A 24,251-nucleotide genomic window follows, 5' to 3' on the forward strand; every position below is an offset into this window, starting at 1 on the left:
AGTTTATGTTATATAGTTAACATTATATGCAAATGTTATTCATTTTACTGCAAGTGTGCTAGTAGCCATTGACTGTAACCTTAATTTTAGCTAATAATGGATTTCTTCTACTAAAGATTCTATAGTTGAGTGAATTGTGTGTGACACAGATACAATTATGTTTGTCTTTGTGTTTATTTGTGCAGATGAATGATGCAATTGGCTTTGAGCTACCATGGGTTTACTTTGTCAGTCTGGTCATCTTTGGATCCTTCTTCGTTCTCAATCTTGTGTTGGGTGTGTTGAGCGGGTGAGTTCAAATGAGCACGCTTCATATATAAGTTCGTATTAGGGCTGCACAATGTATTGTTTCAGCATCGATGTCACAATGTGTGCATGATGTATTACTGTATGTTAAGCCCAGTTGACTAGCAGCCACAGAACACACGTGATTTGTTGAGTCTTTGCAGATTTTAACCATAATAGAGTGAAATTATCATTAGCATGCGTTTTTCAGGCCTGTGACTGAGCTTTTTAAGGGAGTTTAAATCATTTTGCTACAAGAAATTATGGATTTGGAAGTGTAAAAACAATTAATTTTATTTAATTACTTTTAGGATGAAGACTATACAGGGTTATTTTACATTTGCACTGGGGAAAAATGCTTTTCAGAGCGACACAATGGCTCAGTGGTTAGCACTGTTGCCTCACAGCAAGAAGATTGCTGGTTTGAGTCCTGGCTGGGTCAGTTGGCATTTCTGTGTGGAGTTTGCATGTTCTCCCTGTGTTCGTGTGGGTTTCCTCCAGGTGCTCCAGTTTCCCCACACAGTCCAAAGACAAGCTGAATAAGTGAATTAGGTCAAACAAAAATTGGCCGTAGTGTATGAGTGTGTGTGTGAATGTGTATATGGGTGTTTCCCAGTACTGGGTTGTAGCTGGAAGGGTATCCGGTGTGTAAAACTTTCATTCCGCTGTGGTGACCCCTGATAAATAAGGGATTAAGCCGAAGGAAAATGAAAAAAAAAAAGCTTTTTTATACTTGGATTTTTGGTTTATTTGCAGTCCATATATATATATATAAGTTTCATAATAATTGATAATTTTCAAACCTAAAACAACATTATTTTACTCACCCCCTTGCAGATTATTTTTCTTGTTTTAGGAAAAAATACATAAATTTTTTTATTTCTGAAAACAAAACAATCATTTTGCTTGTCAGAAAAATATTTCTTGATTTTAAAATGTAAGTACATTTTTATATTAAAAAAAACAACAACTCAAAACCATCTGGTGAATATAATATAATATATATAAATAAAATATGAATTCATATTTGAACATTTGTAGGTGTCATTTATACAGTACTGAATATTGTTTTAATGGGAAAATAATGGAAAAAAGCAAATTTATTTCAACATTTTGTCCCTACCACTATATGAAATATATAAAGCAGCTTTTATTATATTCACCATATAAATTCATTAAATTTGGCGTTGTTACAGTACTGTCAAGCTGCACTGTTCAATCTAAAGGATAATTTTCGCTAATATATTGTATTTGATGATATTAGGAGCAAAGTACAACTAGAATTTTCATTCATTCATTCATTCATTCATTCATTCATTCATTCATTTATTCATTTATTCATTCATTCATTCATTTCTTTTCAGCTTAGTCCCTTTCCCAGGATTCTCTTGTACATAAAATAAAAATGTACATTTGAAATAAAGTAGCAGTAAACAGTTGTGGTCAGTAAGTTTGTAGTCTTTTATCCTCCCAGAGGCTGGATTTATTTTAATCACAATAAAGTAAAAATGTTTTCTGCTTTAATGTATTTAAATTTTTTTTTTTTTTACATTTTGTAGCTGCCATCTAGTCAAGAATTATCTTAAGGATTCAATATTCTCAAATAAAAACTGAAATTTTAGAAAAATAAGGATATTATCATCAATCGTTTGACTTTTTAATTATGAAACAATTGTCATATATTAATTGTCTCTTTAATCTCTTTTCAAAGTTAAACTGATGTTTTGAGCTGGAATTTGAGCCTTCTGTGAATTTTAAACCCTACATACCTAATTTGATTGGACCTCAGTAATATTAACATTGAAAAACACTTTTAAACATCTAAGGCTGTCCTGCCTAAAACTGTAACTTTTAATCATTTTTGTGATCATAACAACAAGCAGATTACACTGTGATGGAGTACAGTTTTAATATTGGGGCCAGACAATTTGGTCATTTTTAATTGAGGACAATACTTTGCTAATTCTGATCCTTAATATTTACGAGCTAAGCCTTTGTTCTTCACAACATCATAACCTGTGCATGTCTGTGTGAGTGATTTTGTTTAACAGAAGACATGAGTAGATATTAGATGTTAATGTTTTTATACTCACCTGACTGGATGTTAAGAGCAGCAGGCCTCTGTTAAACAGAGTGTGAAAGTGCGGAGTGTGTGTTTGTGCACACGTGCGTTTGCTTTGCTCGTCTGACAGGCCGTGCTTGTGTGTAGAGAATTCTCCAAGGAGAGAGAGAAGGCGAAGGCGCGTGGAGATTTCCAGAAGCTCAGAGAGAAGCAGCAGATGGAGGAGGATCTGTGTGGATACATGGACTGGATCACTCAGGCTGAGGATATCGATGAGTTTGATGAGGATGGAAACAGACGTGAGAGATTTCTCCTCTTTTCAAGTCCTCAATACTAGTTGTTTATTTTGGAAACCTGTTTGACATACAAACTCATATACAGTTGAAGTCAGAGAGAAGATTTTTTCAACACATTTCTAAACAATCGTTTTAATAACTCATTTCTAATAACTGTTTTATTTGATCTTTGCAATGATGACAGCACATAATATTTTACTAATTAGGTTAACTAGGCAGGTTAGGGTGATTAGGCAAGTTATTGTATAACGATGGTTTGTTCTGTAGACTATCAAAAATATAGCTTAAAGAGGCTAATAATTTTGACCTTAAAAAGGTTTGTAAAAAATTACAAACTGTTTTATTCTTGGCAAAATAAAACAAATAAGACTTTCTCTAGAAGAAAAAATATTATCAGACATACTGTGAAAATCTCCTTGCTCTGTTAAACATCATTTGGGAAATATTGAAAAAAGAAGAAGAAAAAAATCAAAGGGGAGCTAATAATTCTGACTTCAACTGTATGTATATATATATTTATATATAGAATTTTTTTTTTTTTTTTTGCTAAAGAAAATTAAATCTTTTACAAAACTACAATGCTGAGTTTAAATTAGAAATAAAGAGCTCTTGAAAAAATGAAGAATCGAATCCACAAATACTTTTTATTGCCATAATATATTTAAATTTTACAATATTTACATTTTATACATTTTACATTTACAAATAATACAAAATAAAAGGATATATATGTAAAACTAAACAAAAAATAAACAAACAAAAATAAATAAATAAATAGTTAAAAAATGCCCCTTATTTGGTTTATGGTAATCTATTCGAAAGTGATCATTATTATCAAGGCAAGGCAAGGCAAGTTTATTTATATAGCACATTTCATACACAGTGGCAATTCAAAGTGCTTTACATAAACAAGAATAAAAAAGACAAATTTAAGAACATAAAAAACAAACAATAAAAATGATTAAAAACAGATTAAAATGAGTTAAAACAGGTTATAAAAGAATGAAAAAGAAAAACATAATAGTATGATTTGTCGGATGTAGCACAGTGCTCATTCAGTAAAGGCACAGCTAATCAGATGTATTTTCAGTCTCAATTTGAATGTGCCTAATTATCATACTGAATACAGTGTACAGCAAATATACAGAGTGAAGAGTGCATCATTTGAGAACTGTAAGACTGGAACTATATTGTCCACATAAAAATTATTCATCAACTTCTTCCTCTGGTAATTTCACACCTTCGATATATCTGATGAAGGGACTCCATATATTTTCAAATACATGCTGTTTAGCTTTTAGTATGCAAGTTTTTTTTTCTTATGGCAGGCTTGAAAAAATCTGTCTTATCCATTGAGTTGTGTTTGGTTTTTGCGTCTTTGTCCGAAGCAAAGCTACACATTTTTTGGCATAAAGCAAGCTGAGGTCTATAAATACTTGTTTGCTTTCACTATAGTTTGAATTCTCTGGGTATAAGCCCAGCAAAAAAAAGCTTTGAGTCGTGGAGGTTTTGCTTTAAAATGATCTTTTCACTTATGACTCTATCTCTTCCCAAAATAATTTATCTTCCAAACATTTTGTGCAAATATTGGGTATGTTTTTAATTATATTTATTTAATTCTACTGGTGTTACATTTGTCCGCATTATCCATTATATTGTATAAGTTTAAGACGTGAATTTATAGACATAGTATGAGCCTTAGTACAGGCTTTTTTCCAGTTCTCATCTGAAACTTCAGACTGTAAATCTTCCTTCCATGCATTCAACCTACCACAAATACATTTGAATCAAAACAAATTATTGCACCTATTAATCTCAGATCCAGAAAACTAATAATAACTATCAAGTGGTCTCTTATATTGTAGTTATCATTTTTCCACACAAACAGAAGCTAAATATTCTCATTTCTCCACAATTATGTGTAAGATGATGAACTCTGTCAAACATCTTCAATTTTTGTCCTCCAACTAACCTGCTTTCTTTTTTTTCTCCCTCTGGATCTTTGATCTCCCCTCAGGTGTGACTTTGCGTGACCTCGCTGATAAGAAGAGGGGGAAATTCGGCTGGTTCAGCCACTCGAACGAAACCCACGGTACGGCCAATAAGAACGAGCCGCACGACCCCTTCACCCCCTCCACTGCTCTATATATAGACCCCCTCAACATCGTCTGGTCTAATTGTATAATTTACATCTGGGGCTAGAAATCACATCTCTCCATTGGACCCATATTAAGTGCTTTGACCCTATTTCAGAAAAATTGCTTTTCTCCAAAACTGTGTCAAACTGTGTGGCCGACATTATTCTTTCTCTTTTTCTCTCTTCTGTCTCTGTGTATCTGTCGCTTTTTTTTTCTTTTCGTTTGCTATAGCAAGCCTTCCAGCCAGTGAAACAGCTTCGGAAAACACTGAAAACATAGATGAAGAACACACAGATTGTTGTGCTGCGTGCTGGTAAATCACACACACACACAAACACACACACAAACACCCAGCAACTATAATTAGAAACAACAAAATGCGCTACATTTGTCATTGTGTTGTCCTGCTGGCTTACTAATGGAAGTTGTTATCAGCCGTAATGGAGTGTCATCCCTTAATTTCTCATTATGTGCTCTTTTTCTTTATTTCTTTGTGCTCTCGCTAGTCAGTTCATTACTCTGGGCTTCTTGGGCTGGCTTTGTTTCAGTATCTGAACTGGATCTTTGTTCACGATGCATCAGAGTGCACAGTTTGGTGTTGTGCTTGTCTTTGACCTCATTGTCATTTTTTGTTTTGTTTTGTTCAATGTTCGGTGACTTCAGCGCTCGCATTATGAAGATCCCATGCTGGTGAGTCTTTGTGAGGAGAAATACGTTGATCATTGTAGACTTCTTAGATAAATACACTTTACTTTTTGAAAATACACTTCATCATACATTTTTATTTCTTTAATAGTGCACAAATCTAGCGAAATTAATGAAAATGTGATAAAGAAAATGAATACTTGTGCTTAAAAGTTAACCTGTTCACTAAGTGTTTTCTGCAAAAATATTTTTGTTGTCTTAAAGGGGACCAATTATGTGAAAATCATTTTTATACAGGGTTTAATATTGCAACAGTGTGTGAATATAGCCAGTCTCTAATGGTAAAAATTATCTAAAAATGGTTAAAAAAAAAAAAAAAAACAGTCTGCAGAAACACTTTGATTGACATTCTCTCTTTGTACATGCCATATGAAGTGAAAAGTTTCACCCATGCTGTTTTGAATCTGCCACTATGCTGATGCATAGGCGTTTGTAGCTCCGCCCTCTTTTCACCAAAACAACACAATTTGGATTAAAGCCTCAAAAGGGCTGTCACGAAAACTGGTGCATTAGACAGGCTTGAGAGGTGCAGCAAATGTTTATTGAAAATAAAGCAGGAACAAAACAAAGGGCAAAAAAAAAAGAGCAGAAAACTAAAACTCAGAGACCAGCCACAACTCAGCTACCACATTTTACAACAGATTAACACTCACTGAAATATAAGGGCTAATTATACAGGTGGCAACAATTAGGCTTATCAAATGGATGAGGTAAAAAGGGGAGGAGACTGAGGCTGTTTTTCAATTCCAAGAACGCAGAGAATAAACTTACGTTCTTGTGGAGAACGGTCTTGCCAGGTCATCTCGGAAGAACGAACTCGGGAGACCATGAGAACACAGAACGCGTCCTCTAAGAAATGAGATGCTGCTTACTTACTGATGGTCACATGACCTTCACACGTTTTTAATGGAAAATTATTTAAACATTTCAGCATTCATACAGCGAGTTATTGTTTTGCCTTTTTCAAAATATATACTCTACATAAAGAATTTACAAATATACACTGCACAATATAATTAAAACAGATTTTACTAGGAAACATTTTTAATGTGTTTATTCCTTTATTAAGATTTTCATGTTTATGTTTAAATTTACTGTTTCATTTGGGGAAGCTCCTGACTGGTAAAAAAGTTTTATCTCTGAAATTTATTATTAAATCTATATAAAATGCTGTGCTTCCCACCTCCAGTCACAATGACTTCTGGGACTTCTAGAGTGAGTCTGCATCAGTGCGTTCTTGATATCAAAAACACATCCGGGAAGTTTCACATGTCCTCCATTCTTGAGGTCTTGAGTATTGGAATTAAACTTTGGCAGATGATGATGACACGAGAACACGAGGACATTGAGAAATAGCCAATGACTCAAAAGGAAAACCGACAGGGTTAGAATAAGCAAAGAATAATAGACACACTTAACAAAACAAGGTCAGACACATACAAAGACAGGGCTGGGACTTTAACAGACAGTTTCAAAGAGTTACAAAAATTAATTTTTGGCATTTTAAGCTGAAATTTCACATACTCACTTTAGAGATATCAGTTACTTATTTTACATTTTGTAAAAAGTGGCATAATAGGTCCTCTTTAGAGATATTTTATAAATATCTTAGAAAAATATATATATAAATATAAAAATAATAATATAATATAATATAATATAATATAATATAATATAATATAATATAATATAATATAATATAATATAATATAATATAATATAAAATTACATTGTTGGAAAGAAATATGGATTTTATTTTTCATATGTTTATATGCTTTGTGCTAATTTTGCTTTCTTGATGCTAATTGAATTATAAAACCCACTGTAAATAATATAATAATGTAACAATATAAATAATATAACAATGGTATATGCAGTGATTACTACATTATTGGTTTGTTTTGTTTTTTTAGCCGTGCCCTGCGTCGCTGGAACCGCTGCATCCGGAGAAACTGTCGTACGGCAGTGAAATCTGTGACATTTTATTGGCTGGTGCTGATCCTGGTCTTCCTCAACACAGCTCTCAGTGCTTCAGAGCATTACAACCAACCAGAATGGCTCACAGACGTTCAGGGTATAAAGCTGTTACCAAACATCACCTTACTGACACATCATGTGTACTGGCCCACAGCGTCAGCCACACTTTTATTTATGGACATCTGTTAGCTGATGTGTTGTCAAGGTGTCCATCAAGGTGTTACCGGTGACAAAAAACATTGAGCAGGGATCATATCTGTTTCTCTCCTTCTCTGTTTCTCACAGACATCGCCAATAAGGTTCTACTCTCGTTGTTCACGGTGGAGATGCTGTTGAAAATGTACAGTCTGGGGTTGCAGGTTTATTTCGTCGCGTTTTTCAACCGTTTTGACTGTTTTGTCGTGTGTGGTGGGATTCTGGAGACGGTTCTGGTGGAGATGGAAATCATGCCGCCTCTTGGCATCTCAGTGTTACGCTGCGTTCGCCTGCTTCGAATCTTCAAAGTCACACGGTACTCGAGCCACTTTTATTCACACAGTGTGATTTAAATGAGCTTTCTATTGTTTACATGACCCTCTTTTTTTTAGATTTTCTTGGCAGAAAACGTTAAGCATCAAAAAGTAAATGAAGAATATAATTTCAATTTATAAACGTAAAAAAAAAAAGTGATATAGCTTTTTGTTTGAATTCATTTTAATATGCTTATTGTGTAACACTTGTATATCTTTGTTATTGCCTTTACCTGGATGGTTGACCTCAACATTTTTATTTACTCATTGTTTATTTTCCCTCAAGTGCTTCTAAACATTTATGAGTTCCTTTCTTTTGTTGAACACCGAAGAAGCTCTTTTGAAAGAAATAAAGAAAGCAGAATTCCTGGAACCATTGATTTACTGTTAAAGTTATGTTAAAGTTTTAAAGTTAATAAAGTTAACTGTTAACGTTAATGAGTTATTAAAACCCCTGAATTATTAGCCCCCCTGTTTATTTTTCCCCTTTTTTCAACACACAATTTTTAGTTTCATTTACTCTGTTCTAATAACTGACTTATTTTATGTTTTATATTTTATGCCATGATGACAGTGAATAATATTTTACTAGATATTTTTCAAGACATTTCTATACAGCTTAAAGTGACATTTAAAAGCTTAACTCGGTTAATTAGGTTAACTAGGCAGGATAGGGTTAATTTTTTAGCAGACATACTTTGAAAATTTCCTTACTCTGTTAAACATTGTTTGGGAAATATTTAAAAAAGAAAAATTCAAAGGGGGTTTAATAATTCTGACTTTAACTGTATATAATAGGAAAAACAACTACTATGGAAATCAATGATTAGCAGTTTCCATTATCTTACAAAATATCTTCTGAAGAAGGGAACTCATAAAGAACAAGTGAAGGGTGAGTCAATGATGACAGCATTTTCAGTTTTGGGTGAACAATCCCTTTTAGTAGTTACACATATGTTTGTTTGTTTGTTTGTTTTTTTTTTTTTTTAAGATTCACTCAGATTCTCTATTCAGAATATTAATTGACCTTTGTTTGACCCAAAATTGATATTGGCTGAATTTGTTTATTAGTCCAGTCAACATTAGCCATTTTGAATGTTGATTAGGTTAGAAAATAACCCTTAATTTAGTATTTTTTTATTATAAGTATTTAAGTATTTTTGCAGTAACACTTTACAATGCAGTGACACTTTATCTATTATTAAATCCTTAACTTATTCACAGATAATTGTGAGTTAATATATAACTCATGAACAACAACTGTTTATCAACAATGATGGCATCAACAACAAATAAACATTCAATATGATTCCTATAATGAACTGTTAATAGTTAAGTGTGTAGTAATTTCTTATTAACTAATAGTGTAAATAAATATTTAAATTAACTAATTGTGTAAATTTATGTTTTGATGCTCTTTTTAGTCATCATAATGCATGAAGACTTCCACTTTTAACAATAACAGAATATATATATGCTAATATCTGGAATTAGTAATATTTTTCTTACACAAAAAGTGTGTATGCCTTTTATAGTACATGCACCAATGGGCATAGAAAACCCCTTGTATGATTTCCTTTCTTTAACTAATTTATAGTATTTGGAAGTTCACCTCTGTGTTTATTTGTGTGTTGTTAATAATGTTGTTTATGTCCTCACTTCTCGGCTCTGCTAAATCTTGCTCCACTATTCTTCTTCAGGCACTGGACAGCTCTGTCCAATCTGGTGGCCTCGCTGCTCAACTCAATGAAGTCTATTGCCTCCCTGCTGCTGCTGCTCTTCCTCTTCCTCATAATCTTCGCTCTGCTTGGCATGCAGCTGTTTGGAGGGAAGTTTAATTTTGACGAGACTCAGACCAAGAGGAGCACATTTGATTCCTTTCCTCAGGCCCTGCTCACCTGCTTTCAGGTAATAAAACACCCCGTAACATTGAAACTGTCACAATAATGCACTGTCTTAAAGCCTCTCTATATTCAGCTTCATGTCAATATATAAAACAGTATATCAGAATTTTAAACAGACAGGACTTTTTTGTATATATGCGTTTATTACATTTTTGCTTTTACAAAAAAATAAAATAAATAAATAAATAAAATAACATCCTTAGAAAATAATGATGATCCAGTGACAACAACAGTTAAACAAATGACAAAAAAAAAAACAAACAAACAAGAAGATACAGCTCACATACACAAATAGGGCTTTACAGGTGCACATATACATACATGGAAGTTTAGAAGATCTGGAGAACTAAAAGAATGTTGAAGTATTAATAGTATGTGTAAAACAATCAACAAAATGAACCATATCCTCTTGTCAGGATAGAAGCAATATCAAAATCAAGATATGTCAGGAAAGGTTCCTCCACTTTTATCATGCACAATACAGGTCAGATAATCTAAGGACGTGTATTCAAAAATAGTTCAGTACATCCTAACATAGGGAGCCTTATCTGAGATCCATTGTAAAAGTATATATTTTATTTCATTAAAAATAAAAAAATCGAAAAGCCTCATTTTGTACTTATTAAGACTTACGGGAGGGGACTTTCCTAACAGATAAGATGCTAACTGACAGGACTTTAAAACACAATTACATGTTATTCTTGTAGTTTCTGGAGTAACCAATGTAACCAATTTAGCTTCATTTACATTAAGGGTTTTATTTACATTGAGACACATCACTCTTAATTTAAAGAAACACACTTGAAAGCAGTGTGTTTATGTTTCCATTTAAAAAGCTATATTTATAATACAATATTTATGATAGATTTATGATTTGTGAGACATCTTACACTAAAACCTCAAAAGGTACACCTGAGGATTATAGTTTTTACATTATAATAATGTAAAAAGTATAGGACAGCTTTAAATAATTTTTTTGCTTTATCCAAATGTGTCAATTTATATTCAGTAAATATAAAAAAATCAAATACATTTTTAAACAATGTTTTTAAAAAAAAACATTTCACAACACTTTTCACAGAACGGTTACAGAAATACATTTTCCACCTTTACAATATAACACATTGTTTTCTCCAATTTTCACACAATACCTTTGTAATCACTTAAAAGTTCCTTTAATTTCCTTTAAGTTCCTTAAGGAACATTGTATGTACCACCGTGTACCTTTTTTCTGAGAGTGTAGAAACGAAACATACTATGGAGGTCAATGGCTGTTGCTTTTCCAACATTCTTTAAATATATATATTTTTTTCTTTTGGGAACACAAAGAACATATTTGAAAGATTTTAGGTTTAAAACAAGTTGAAGGTGAATAAATTGAAGACATACTGTAGGTAGAAGATTCGTGGAAAATATTTAGTTTGGAACAAGTGGAAGGTAAATAAATGATGACAAAATGAAGGTTTTTGCTCCAGAGTTTGCTTTTCTCACTACAGATCCTAACAGGTGAAGACTGGAATGTAGTGATGTATGATGGCATCATGGCATACGGTGGACCGGTTTTCCCTGGAATGATCGTCTGTCTATACTTTGTGATTTTGTTCATCTGTGGTAACTGTATCCTTTGCCTTTGAAACCAGCTCGCTTGCTAATTTGGTGACCATTAATTGTGTTTATGTCATTTCAGCAATGAAGCACCAGCAGTTATACTGTTGAAATCAGAATTATTAGCCCACCTGAAATATTAGCCGCCACCCCCCTAATATATTGCCTAAAGGGGCTAATTCAAAACTGCTTTTAGCTAAAATAAAACAAATAAGACTTTCTCCAGAAGAAAAAATATTATCAGACATACTGTGAAAAATGCCTTGCCCTGTTAAACATCATTTGGGAAATATAAAAAATAAATAAATAAATAAATCAAAGGGGGACTAATAATTCAGAATTTAACTGTATATTTATTTCAATTTATGGATTTTACTTGGTTTTTAAAAGGACAATTAATTGCATTATAAGAATGGATTATTTTTAAGGATCAAAAATTAAAGGTGAAATACAGCTTAAAATTTCTTTACATTTGAATTAACATGTCCTCAAGTCCTTTTGGGGGGGGGGTTTATTTGTTATTCCTTAATCTGTTTTTGATCAGATATTCTGCTGAATGTCTTCTTGGCCATCGCTGTTGACAACTTAGCAGGAGGAGATGGAGACAACAAGAAAAATGAGTGGGTTTTTAAATCGTATCAAATAATATTATATTATATTATATTATATTATATTATATTATATTATATTATATTATATTATATTATATTATATTATATTATATTATATTATATTATGTTATGTTATGTTATATTATATTATATTATATTATATTATATTATATTATGTTATGTTATGTTATGTTATGTTATATTATATTATATTATATTATATTATATTATATTATATTATTTGTGTTTATAGTAAGTGCCATGAAAGAGTCCAACATTTTAAAAGCATTTCAGCAAAGCAAAAACCAATTAGTTTTTTTTTTCTCAACATTTTACTGAAAATTTTCTTCTATTTTTTTACTGAAGTTGGCTATTCTATTATTTTTATGTTAAATAAAAACTGATTAAAAAACTGTTTATAATTGTGTACTTATAAGCACTTACTTTATATCAACACACAAAGATTATGACCTGTGTTCTATTGATCCTGACAGAGAAAAAAAAGAGGGTGAAGCAGAACCAGCAGAAGAAGAGAATGGAGAGGTGAAGGTATGCAAATCAAACTCTTCTGTTGTCCCTGTTGTTGAATAATACTGAATATCAGTCGCATTGAGATGGTGTGTTTTAACAGGTGGACATGGATGAAGAGTACGAGGAGGAAGAGGAGCCTGAGGAGGGAGATGATGAAGGTAAAGTCAGCAGAAGTTTGACGCCATATTATGAAGGGTTTTATGGTGATTCAGCAGACATTTGCGACCATAATTAGTCATGTCATGGCACACATTCATTGCACTAACAGTCCCTCTGGAGTGTCCCGAGGTTTGGGTTGTCAACTCAAGGGTACAGTGCTGATAGAGCTAGATTGTGATCTCATTAACTCTATTTCTCTGTATTTCTTTCTGTCCATCTTTCCTCTGGAAGAAGGGAAAATTCAGCTCAATGTTGCTGACTTCGCTCCTCCTAAAGAGAAGATTCTTCCTATCCCAGAGGGCAGTGCGTTCTTCTGCCTCAGCAAGACCAACCCGTGAGTGTGCACTTTAAAGCACACGCTACACACACACTTGTCCATCTGAAGAGACAGTTTACCCTCAAAATTAAATTCTGTCATCATTTATTCATGTCATTCCAAACCCGAATGGCTTTCCTCTGTAAGAAAAGACCGTAAATTGGAAATTAATAGTCATCAAATGTATTTGGTTAGGAGCATTCTGCAGAAGGAAAAAGTCATACTGGTCTGGAACAACTTGTGTGAGTGAATAATAAGAGGAATTATTTCTTTATTAATATGTACACTCTGTAAAAAGTTCTGGGTTCCACACAATTTCTTCATGTTGTCCCAACACAAATCGATTAAGTTAACTTTGTTTTTGCAAATTTAAGTGGATTTAACATAAAACAATTTAGTTGTCCCTCAAAACAACTTAAGAATTGTGTTGTTTTAACTAATTTTAGATTAGTTTCAACAAGCAGCAAAAGTCATTTTTGAGTGTATTATGCTGTTATTGCATTGTTAAAATGTTAGTTAATTAAAAAACCCCTGTTATGCTTTATAAAATCCCATCCGCCGCACACTGCTTGTGTTTGAAGGGAAGGGCGGGTTCAAGTTTTCTCAGTTATGGTGGCTCATATATGGCAATGACGACTTCAATATGAAATGGCTACATATTTGGAACTCTGAGTCAACCTTTCTTTTTGAGTATCAGTAGTTTTTAACAGATTTAAACCTCAGCTTGACATTTTTGTAATTTTGTAATTTTCAAAAACCCATTATAGGGGCTTTTTAACAGTTGTCAGTAACAAAATTTTATTTAATTGTTGACATTTTTTGTCCTTTAAAAATATTTATTGCATAGGAAATAATATAATTAGAAAATAAATCCACGAGTATTGAAAAGTTATTGGGAGCTCATTATCTTTACGTGATGTAAATGAATAATCTAGAAAGTATATTGTTCCAAACTACAAGAAATCTCAATAAAAGTCAATAAGTTTTTAGTGTCAAAATTGTTTTGAGCAGAGATAAAGTTCCTATAATTGAATTTAAAAGAAGTGTAAGTAAATGAAATACATCCATGATTTACACACTATGGAAAATTGTTAATTAATAGATTTTTACAGCATGTACAGTAATTACAGTTTCAACATGACAGAGATTTATACACCTCAAATATAAGTTTCTTTTCCTCCAATGTTCCAATTTTTTATCCAATTTTTGTTCCGAAAAACAGATTTTTTTTTTTTTTTTTGTGTGTGTACAGTGGTCCCTCTTTATTCGTGGGAGTTTCGTTCTAAAAATAACCCACAATAGGTGAAATTTTACTACTAGTTATAGCACAAAATTAACATGAATGTTCTCTCTACAGTTATGAGTTATTAAAACTATTATGTTTAGAAATGTGTTAAAAAAATCTGCTCGCCATTGAACAGAAATTGGGGAAGAAATAAACAGGGGGGCTAATAAATTCTGGCTTCAAATATTTAAATATTCTCATGCGACTGACTAATTAAAGAATACATTTACAAAAGTCGTTTGACTTTTGAATACTACACAGCTAACCACAATGGTCTTTGTGTTTCCCTCCAGGATAAGAGTGGGCTGCCATACCCTGATCCATCACCACATCTTTACCAATCTCATCCTGGTCTTTATTATTCTCAGCAGCATTTCACTGGCTGCGGAGGATCCCATCAGAGCTCACTCCTTTAGGAACAATGTGAGTCTCTCTCTCTCTCTCTCTCTCTCTCTCTCACACACACACACACACAAACGCAGGGTCCTAAAAGTAATTTACTGCAGCTTTCCTGATTGGCATGTTGGACGAGCTCCTCGGTGCCAGCTGGTAAAACGCCATCCTTCAATCAGCTGACCATCAAAGACACACACACACACACACACATACACGCACACACACATAAATACACACATAGTGTAGCTTAACATGATTTACCCAAGCAGTACATGTTCCTGGATCAGCATTCATGTTAGACTTTAAACAATATTTGCCATCATCCAATCAGATCTGAGGTTTAGGGTCGTGACTGGGGGTCAAGGGCTTGAACTGTGTGCTTATTTCCTTGAAGAGTTTATAATAAGGGTTAAGAGCATGATTGTTTGGTGGGAGTCAAAAACAAAGGATATTGATCCAGAAACATGTCCTATTTTTTTGAAATTGCAAGCAAATCTGTGGCCATGCATCATATTTTTATGACAGGAGAACCTCTTTTCTGTTTCTACAGGTGTTGTTTATTTATTTAGCTATTTATCTATCTATTTATTTATTTATCTATTTATTTACTTATTTATTTATTTATTTGTATGGCTGTATTTATTTAGTTTATTTATTTATTTAGCTATTTATTTATTTAGCTATTTATATATTTATTTATTTTTATTGTTGTATTTATTAGTTTATTTATTTATTTAGCTATTTATTTCTATATTTATTTATTCGTTCATTCATAAATTTTATTTTCGGCTTAGTCCCTTTATTAATCTGGGGTCGCCACGGTGGAATGAACCGCCAACTTATCCAGCATGTGTTTTTACACAGCGAATGCCCTTCCAACCACAAATTTCACTGGGAAATTAATTAATTCATTCATTCATTACACATGCACACACACATAAATACACACATACTGTAGCTTAACATGATTTACCCAAGCAGTACATGTTCCTGGATCAGCATTCATGTTAGACTTTAAACAATATTTGCCATCATCCAATCAGATCTGAGGTTTAGGGTCGTGACTGGAGGTCAAGGGCTTGAACTGTGTGCTTATTTCCTTGAAGAGTTTATAATAAGGGTTAAGAGCATGATTGTTTGGTGGGAGTCAAAAACAAAGGATATTGATCCAGAAACATGTCCTATTTTTTTGAAGTCGCAAGTAAATCTGTGGCCATGCATCATATTTTTATGACAGGAGAACCTCTTTTCTGTTTCTACAGGTGTTGGGATATGCAGATTATGCTTTTACTTCCATATTCACAGTGGAGATCTTACTGAAGGTACTGAGACAAAAAAAATATGCCAAAATTAGACGGAGATTTATAATAGTAAAGTTGCCAGTATCCATTTTTTCTGCCACATTGTATAATTTTAGTAACAGTTTTATAACAAATATTACTGTTACACTTTTGCGAAACTATGGTTAATGTTTATTTGCTAAGATTACCAATTTTATTTTTGCATTAGGCCAGTCATAGGAGAACTGAAACATAGAAACCCCCTCGTGTTTCTCTTTTTTTTCTGTGTAGATGACAGTTCATGGTGCGTTCCTCCACGAGGGTTCCTTCTGTAGAAACTGGTTTAATCTGTTGGATCTTTTGGTGGTCAGTGTGTCTCTGGTCTCCTTCTTCTTACAGTAAGTCCACTGTGTTCATATTGACAGAATTTGTTTATAAGCTGTGATGCCAAATGCATGCTTCAATGTATGTAAGTGTATGCATTCTGCCCTCTGCTGGATATTGCTAGATAGTGCCATAGCCTGCCTGATTGCAATAGAAATGTTTGTCTTTTTAAGCTTAGAAATAAAGCAAGAGTGTTTAACCTCTTACAGCTGATTGCATTTGCTATGGATTAGAGTTAACTACAGAAATCAAACAGTGGCCACATACACACTGTTGTTAAACTCTGTCAAATGTAGTACCACCCTCAAATTTCCAAGTTGGGTTTTGTGGAAAACAGGGGAACACCGAAGATGCTTTAATACATAGTGCAATTTATTAGACTGCACAGAACTGCATTATAGCAGAACCTTAAAATGTATTTATTATAATTGAATAATGATTAAAAAAAAACTCTGCTGCTTTTGTGCCACACTGTCCTTGTCTTTAGCCATGAGGTTTTAGCCTCATTCAGCTTCATACTACTATGATAATAAGTTTTAAATACTTAAGCTTATCCATGAACTGATTTCCAAGATTCTAAACTTAGTCACTGTGTCATCATACATCTTGTAGCAGCGAAAAATTCCATGCTGTGCCTTTTAAATGATTAGCGGAATTTCAATATTGATATTGCTTACTTTTAGTGCCTAATGCATAAATACAATGAAAAACATGCGTCGTAGTGAAGATCAGTTTGTGCTTTTCTGCAGACCTTTTTAAGCCCACATGTACAAAGTCAGACCTCTTTTTTTCCATCTCTCTCAGTTCGAGTGCCATCTCTGTTGTGAAGATTCTGAGGGTGCTCAGAGTGTTGAGGCCTCTTCGAGCCATCAACAGAGCCAAAGGACTCAAGGTACAGCTTTTAGTGTGTTTTTTATGTAAGGTTTATCTACATATGTTGTCCTTAACAAAAAGTATTTGTTTGCATGTAATGATGCCAACTATAACATATAACTTAATTAACTTAATTAAGCTTAATTTTTGGAGGTCCTTCCTCTACTAGAATACCATATTTTCTTTCTTTTTTTCTTTCTTTCTTTCTTTCTTTCTTTCTTTCTTTCTTTCTTTCTTTCTTTCTTTCTTTCTTTCAGCACATTATATACAGAAAATTTGTTAAGATGTAAAAAAGAAAAAAAGAAAAATGTTTTATATTTTATATAGTTATTAAATCCAAAAAATACTCTACATTTACCTAAAATTTTATCAAAAAGTGCTATTCTCTGGTAACAAAATTCAGAGAAAGATTTATTTATTTATTTATTTATTTATTTATTTATTTAGTTTATTTATTTAGCTATTTATTTATTTGTTTAGCTGCATTTATTTAGATTATTTATTTGTATAGCTGTATTTATTTAGATTATTTATTTGTATGGGTATATTTGTTTAGTTTATTTATTTATTTAGCTATTTATATATTTGTTTATTTATTTATTTATTTATTTATTTGTATGGCTGTATTTATTTAGTTTATTTATTTAGCTATTTATTTATTAAGCTATTTATTTATTTATTTATTTTTATGGATGTATTTATTTAGTTTATTTATTTATTTAGCTATTTATTTTTATATTTATTTATTCGTTCATTCATTAATTTTATTTTCGGCTTAGTCCCTTTATTAATCTGGGGTCGCCACGGCGGAATGAACCGCCAACTTATCCAGCATGTGTTTTTACACAGCGGATGCCCTTCCAACCACAAGATTCACTGGGAAATTAATTAATTACTTCATTAATTAAAGAATTAATTACAAAATATAATTAGTTAGTCAATTACTAAAATTAATTATTAAAAATGTATAAAAAAGAATTAATTACTTATGTATTTATTTGGATCAGTGTATTTATTTTGTTTATTTAATTATTTAGCTATTTAGCCATTTGTTTGGATGGATTTATTTAGTTTATTTTTTTTTTAAATAAATATATAGAATAGACGATAAAATAGCAAGTGTAACTGTTAACATAGTATTTGTTATATATTACTTTGTAACAAATTTAAAAACATCTCTTTTCTATTTTATTACAACTTGAATTTACTCCTGAATTGACAAAGCTGATTTTTCTGTCTCCACTTTCTAGCATATCTATATTTTTAGGAATCATTAAAATATACTTTATTTCTCTATTTTTACATATTTATATTCAGATTGTTCACACCTTTTCTATCAGATGGTGCTGACTTTATTGTTTGTGTGTGCTTTGTGTTTGTGTGTATAGCATGTGGTACAGTGTGTGTTTGTTGCTATAAGGACCATCGGGAACATCATGATTGTCACCACTCTACTTCAGTTCATGTTTGCCTGCATCGGTGTCCAGCTTTTCAAGGTAAAACACGACTTCAGCATCAGCAATACACACTCATGTACTCATTTAAAGCATCATTACTGCTGTGCTTTGCAGGGCAAATTTTATCGCTGCACAGATGAAGCTAAAAACACCCCGGAACAGTGCAAGTATGTCATCATCTAGCTTCTTCTAGCATCTGCCATTACAGTTTAATTCTCCTCTCATGTTAACCACATGTTTCTGCCTTGGGGGAACATGTGTACTTATGTGTCACGAGTGTTTTTGTGCTTTACGTGTCCATTCCGACTGTGTGTCTATGTGTGTGTTTGGGTCACAGGGGCACATTTGTAGTGTATAAAGATGGAGATGTGAGTCACCCGATGGTGAGGGAGAGAATCTGGCTCAACAGTGACTTCAACTTTGATAATGTGCTGATGGGAATGATGGCTCTCTTCACGGTCTCTACTTTCGAAGGCTGGCCAGCGTGAGTCTGACATCTGACATCTTCCTCCATATGTCAGCGAAGGTCAGATTGGCCGCGTTTATACAATATGTTGCTCTTTTTCCACACTCAGGCTGCTCTATAAAGCCATCGATGCCAACGGCGAGAATCACGGCCCCATTTATAACTATCGTGTAGAGATCTCGATATTCTTCATCGTCTACATCATCATCATCGCCTTTTTCATGATGAACATCTTCGTGGGTTTTGTCATCATCACCTTCCGTGAGCAAGGAGAGGCCGAGTTCAAGAACTGCGAGCTGGACAAAAATCAGGTTGGTGGAAAGCAGTTTACAAACACATTACTTCCCCTGTTTGACTTGCTATTGTTAAAAGGTCTGGGGTAATTAAAAAAAAATCATTAAGGATGCAAAAATTTGATCAAAAATAACAGTAAAGACATTTATAAGATTCTTTGATTTAACATCTGTTCTTTTAAATTTTATATTTACTAAAGAATTCTGGAAAACTTTATACAGTGCTCTACAATATTGCTATTGTTACAACTAAAAAGATCACAGCTGACCTTGCTAGCTAGCTAACATGTTGCAATATTGCACATTCCACTATTGCATTTGGCAACACATACAGTTGAAGTCAGAATTATTCGCCCGCTGTTTATTTTTTCCTCAATTTCTGTTTAACAGAGAGAAGATTTTTCAACACATTTCTAAACATAATAGTTTTAATGACTCATTTCTAATAACTGATTTATTTTATCTTTGTCATGATGACAGTAAATAATATTTGACTAGAATTTTTTAAGACACTTCTATACAGCTTAAAGTGACATTTAAAGGCTTAACTAGGTTAATTAGTTTTACTAGGCAGGTTATGGGAATTAGGCAAGTTATTGTATAATGATGATTGTATAATGATGAAACCTACCTTAAGATAGGTTTTAAAAATTTTTTTAAAAAGTTTTAAAAATATTATCCGACATACTGTGAAGATTTCCTTGCTCTGTTAAACGTCATTTGGAAAATATTTAGAAAAGCAAAAAAAAAATCAAAGAGGGGCTAATAATTCCGACTTCAACTATTCATTTGTTTGATTTACAAAAACTAATTTGATGATAACTGTTTTTAAGTTGTGAATGTCAACTTACTGGAGGTGATATCTCAGATTTTTTTGTGGATCTGACATGAGTTGATCCTTTGTATTTATTGATATTTTAATTTGCTTTCAGTAACTACTCACAATAAGCGCCAGTCTGTAAGAAATCGGGCCACAGAAAAACACATCAAAAGCACATCATTGGCTAAACTAAGGTCTTCTCTTTAAAATAAAATAATTTGAACGCTGGTCTTAAAGAAACAGTGGCAGGGAAATGAACATTAATATCATGCTGCCATATGGCAACACCATGCGGTAGAGGTTTAAATACATAAAAAAAAGGAAAAATCAAAAGAAACAAAAGTTATAGGTGGAATTTTGTTTGAATTTTGTAGTTTATAATTTTTTTGCATGAATTTAAATGTATTCTTTTATGTAAATCTTTTTCTGAAGGTATTCGGTGGCTAAAATTTTTTTTAAATAAATATATGTTTAATAAATCTGTTTTGTTGAAATGCACCAAAATATATATTCATTAACAAATGGATAAAATATTTATTTTCAAAATGGGGTGTAATAATTTATGCTGAGCACTGTATATAAGTACAGTTTTTACAACCATTTAAGAAGCACAACAATTTACAACATTGATAATGTGACATTTAACAATTCTGTAGTTTAACAGCTATTTATAAGTTGAAAAGTCCATGTATTGTTAGCAAAACTGTACTGTATTTGTTTTTAGTTAAAACAAAAATGTACTTGCTTTTAAACGTTTGCTTTTTAACATTTAATGAATAGTATTTTTTTCTGTACTGTAGCAGCAAGTGCCATTAGAAGAAATTCTGACCCAGATTTGGCATAAAGCTGGTACAGGAGGCATTTGTCTGGCACTGGCATACAGCATGTGAGCCAAACATGGCCCAGGTTTGGCAGAGGGGTGACACGTCTTTAAGGCGGCACATAAGACTTGGGCCAGATCAAATGAAGTATTTTGCTCAGATGTAAAAAATGTATATGTGGGCCACATAAGTTTGGCCTATTTTGACCCACATTTAAAATACATTTAAATTTATTTTTGAGTAAAGACAATGCCAGTGAGAAAAATACCAATGGGGTCACTTCGAAAAGCATGGCCATAAAACTAAATGCTTAATGGGTTTATGAAATTTATTACAGGCGTGACACATCAACATATCTCGGCCCAGTTCAGGCCCAGTTATGGGTTATTAACTTGGCCCAGATATGGTCCATGTTTGGCCCTTGTATGGAAGCCAGAATTTCTCCAATCATGTACCGTAATTCACTGTGGCATGTGGGCCAAGCAAAAGCTGATTGTGTGGGCCAGATCTGGGCCAGAGAAATTTAGCTATGTGGGGAGTTATATTTTGCTAATGATTTTTTCTTTGTTATGACATGCACAGATAAACTCTTCATAGTAATTACTTATATATTAAGAGCATTTTTTAAGATTCAAGAGATAGATTAAGTACTTTTATTTAAACAGAAAGAAAGTTTTGAGGTCGGGTTATGCACAGCTTCACTCCAGTATGTGTATTTTCTCCCAATACGTCTGTTTGTTTTTGTCACTTTCAGAGACAGTGTGTTGAATATGCCCTAAAGGCTCAGCCGCTGAAGCTGTACATCCCCAAAAACCCAGTGCAGTACAAGTTCTGGTCTATAATCAACTCCACAGGGTTCGAGTACGTCATGTTTGTGCTGATTCTCCTCAACACTGTTACTCTGGCTGTGCAGGTAAACAGCTGAGTCTGACAAAAGCTCACAAAACTTCTACAATCAGCATGTAGAACCATAGACAAAGATGTTTCAGTCTATTTTTGGAATTGTGAATCTGAGTTTATATGAGCAAACTTAAAATCCAGCATAAAGCTGACACCGTGCTGAAATAGTACACTGTAAAAAGCGATTAGTTACTTTAAAAAAGTGAGTTGACCCATTGCCTTAAAATCAACAAGTTGACTTAACTTAGAAAGTGAGTAAAGCCATTGTAACCTGGAACTTTTAAGTCAGTTATAATTATGCACGTAGTTCACTTTTTTAAAGTAAAGCCAAGTAATCACTTTTATATTGTGCCAGAATCACCAAATAAAAATAAATGAATCAAATAATTTTCTAAATCAGTGAACTGATTCTCGAAGCTTTGAATGTACACTTTACATGACAGTGAAGACATTTGATATGATGACAACAGTCTAGTATTAAAGATATGGATTTACATAGTAAAAATGTCTGTGGTGAATGTAACCTCACAATGTTGAATGTAAAATGCACACACTCATATCCCTAACATTGTTTTTTTAATTAAGTGTCATTGTTACATTTGAAGTTGTCATTAGACTATATTTAAGTCTTTGTAGCAAAAAAATGAAGGCTGATTTTAAATGCTGAATCACACATGTTTTTGAATGTTTCCACAGCACTATGACCAGTCAAAGTTTTTCAGTCAAGTGATGGACATCCTCAATATGGTTTTTACCGGCCTTTTCACTGTGGAGATGATCATTAAACTGATGGCTCTTAGACTAAGGGTCAGTCTTTTCACTTGTATATGATTATCAATATGTGTTTGCTTGCTCCTACATTCATTTAAGCATGCCTAAAATATGTATTCTATTCTCAATGTGTAGTTGACTTTTTTAATATTTCATTGTTTTTCAGCATTATTTTGTGGATGCATGGAACTCTTTTGATGCGCTGATTGTTGTTGGAAGTGTGGTGGACATTGTGGTCACAGAGTTCAGCGTGAGTTCTTGTTTTTATATGTAAACAAAAAGAATTATAACTGATATTACAGCTAAACTAGCACAGGCTGCTCAGAAAAACTGCTGTTTTTGACTAGTAAATTTGTTTACATTTTATTTTTCCCAATTGTTCTTGATAGTAAATTTAACTTTGTTTTAATTCAGACATCACAATATGATCATGTATTTCTTACTGAGTGTTTTAGTATTTTTGCATTGATTTTTCTCATAGGGATTGTAAATAAAAACGTTTTTAAACAATGCACCAAAACCAAAGGTCAATCACAATATTACAAATATTACATAATTGGACAAAACATTTTAATGAGAAGTACAAACCCATAAAACATTGAGAACTACAAAACTTCATTTAAAGTTGTTGGTTACATCTATAGAGACCATGTTTTTTCCAAGTATGGATATATTGAAATATTTAAGTATTTTGAGAGGGAGACGATGTCCATTACACCATAAGTGGTGCTTAATGGCAATGGGTGGAGCTAAATTCTAATTTGTAACATGTTACTCACTTCAGCTCTCTGATTGATGTAATTTTCTGTACAGCCTTATGGGTAATGTAGTTTATCTGCAAACTTTCTATTATTAAACACAATTGTTTAGAAAACCAATCAAATGAATGTAACATATATAGTCAAATAGCAATTGATTTGTTATTCCTAAAGATCTTTTGTCTGTTTTTCTCTCTTAGAGCTCAGAGGACAGTTCTCGTGTATCCATTACATTCTTCCGCCTGTTTCGTGTGATGCGATTGGTTAAGCTGCTCAGCAAGGGAGAAGGCATTCGTACACTGCTCTGGACCTTTGTGAAATCACTCCAGGTCAGGAAATAATGATTACAAATGTCTTTCTCATATTGTTGGAAAGTGTCTAAATCTGATGGATTGTTCCTTTTGTCCCTCAGGCCCTGCCGTATGTAGCTCTTTTGATCGCGATGATTTTCTTCATATATGCTGTGATTGGAATGCAGGTAATGGAGAATAGAAAAATGTATTTATTCTTTTATATATATATATATATATATATATATATATATATATATATATATATATATATATATATATATATATATATAGCTATTGGGGGAAAATCTGCTTTTGAACATTTGAACCATTGAAACCAATTCTCAGTTCTTTGGATT

At 32.7% G+C, this 24,251-nt stretch overlaps 1 protein-coding gene across 2 annotated transcripts in view; it reads left to right on the forward strand.

Annotated features, from left to right (window-relative positions):
* Positions 1-24,251, forward strand: part of cacna1fb (calcium channel, voltage-dependent, L type, alpha 1F subunit) — a 76,139-nt gene that overhangs the window by 32,185 nt on the left and 19,703 nt on the right. For both annotated transcript variants that reach the window (NM_001324496.1, XM_021478267.3), the window contains exons 8-33: positions 186-289; positions 2,495-2,646; positions 4,661-4,735; positions 5,013-5,094; positions 5,445-5,471; positions 7,400-7,560; positions 7,749-7,974; positions 9,673-9,880; positions 11,373-11,493; positions 12,026-12,101; positions 12,587-12,641; positions 12,724-12,781; positions 13,014-13,116; positions 14,677-14,806; positions 16,042-16,101; positions 16,351-16,457; positions 17,248-17,335; positions 18,705-18,812; positions 18,888-18,940; positions 19,111-19,257; positions 19,349-19,550; positions 21,928-22,086; positions 22,770-22,880; positions 23,011-23,094; positions 23,803-23,931; positions 24,015-24,080. In NM_001324496.1, the coding sequence (NP_001311425.1) occupies positions 186-289; positions 2,495-2,646; positions 4,661-4,735; positions 5,013-5,094; positions 5,445-5,471; positions 7,400-7,560; positions 7,749-7,974; positions 9,673-9,880; positions 11,373-11,493; positions 12,026-12,101; positions 12,587-12,641; positions 12,724-12,781; positions 13,014-13,116; positions 14,677-14,806; positions 16,042-16,101; positions 16,351-16,457; positions 17,248-17,335; positions 18,705-18,812; positions 18,888-18,940; positions 19,111-19,257; positions 19,349-19,550; positions 21,928-22,086; positions 22,770-22,880; positions 23,011-23,094; positions 23,803-23,931; positions 24,015-24,080 (2,892 nt within the window). The remainder of the gene's footprint in view (positions 1-185; positions 290-2,494; positions 2,647-4,660; positions 4,736-5,012; positions 5,095-5,444; positions 5,472-7,399; positions 7,561-7,748; positions 7,975-9,672; positions 9,881-11,372; positions 11,494-12,025; positions 12,102-12,586; positions 12,642-12,723; positions 12,782-13,013; positions 13,117-14,676; positions 14,807-16,041; positions 16,102-16,350; positions 16,458-17,247; positions 17,336-18,704; positions 18,813-18,887; positions 18,941-19,110; positions 19,258-19,348; positions 19,551-21,927; positions 22,087-22,769; positions 22,881-23,010; positions 23,095-23,802; positions 23,932-24,014; positions 24,081-24,251) is intronic.

The sequence above is a fragment of the Danio rerio genome, chromosome 8 (genome assembly GCF_049306965.1).
Source record: "Danio rerio strain Tuebingen ecotype United States chromosome 8, GRCz12tu, whole genome shotgun sequence".
Taxonomy (NCBI): Eukaryota; Metazoa; Chordata; class Actinopteri; order Cypriniformes; family Danionidae; genus Danio; species Danio rerio.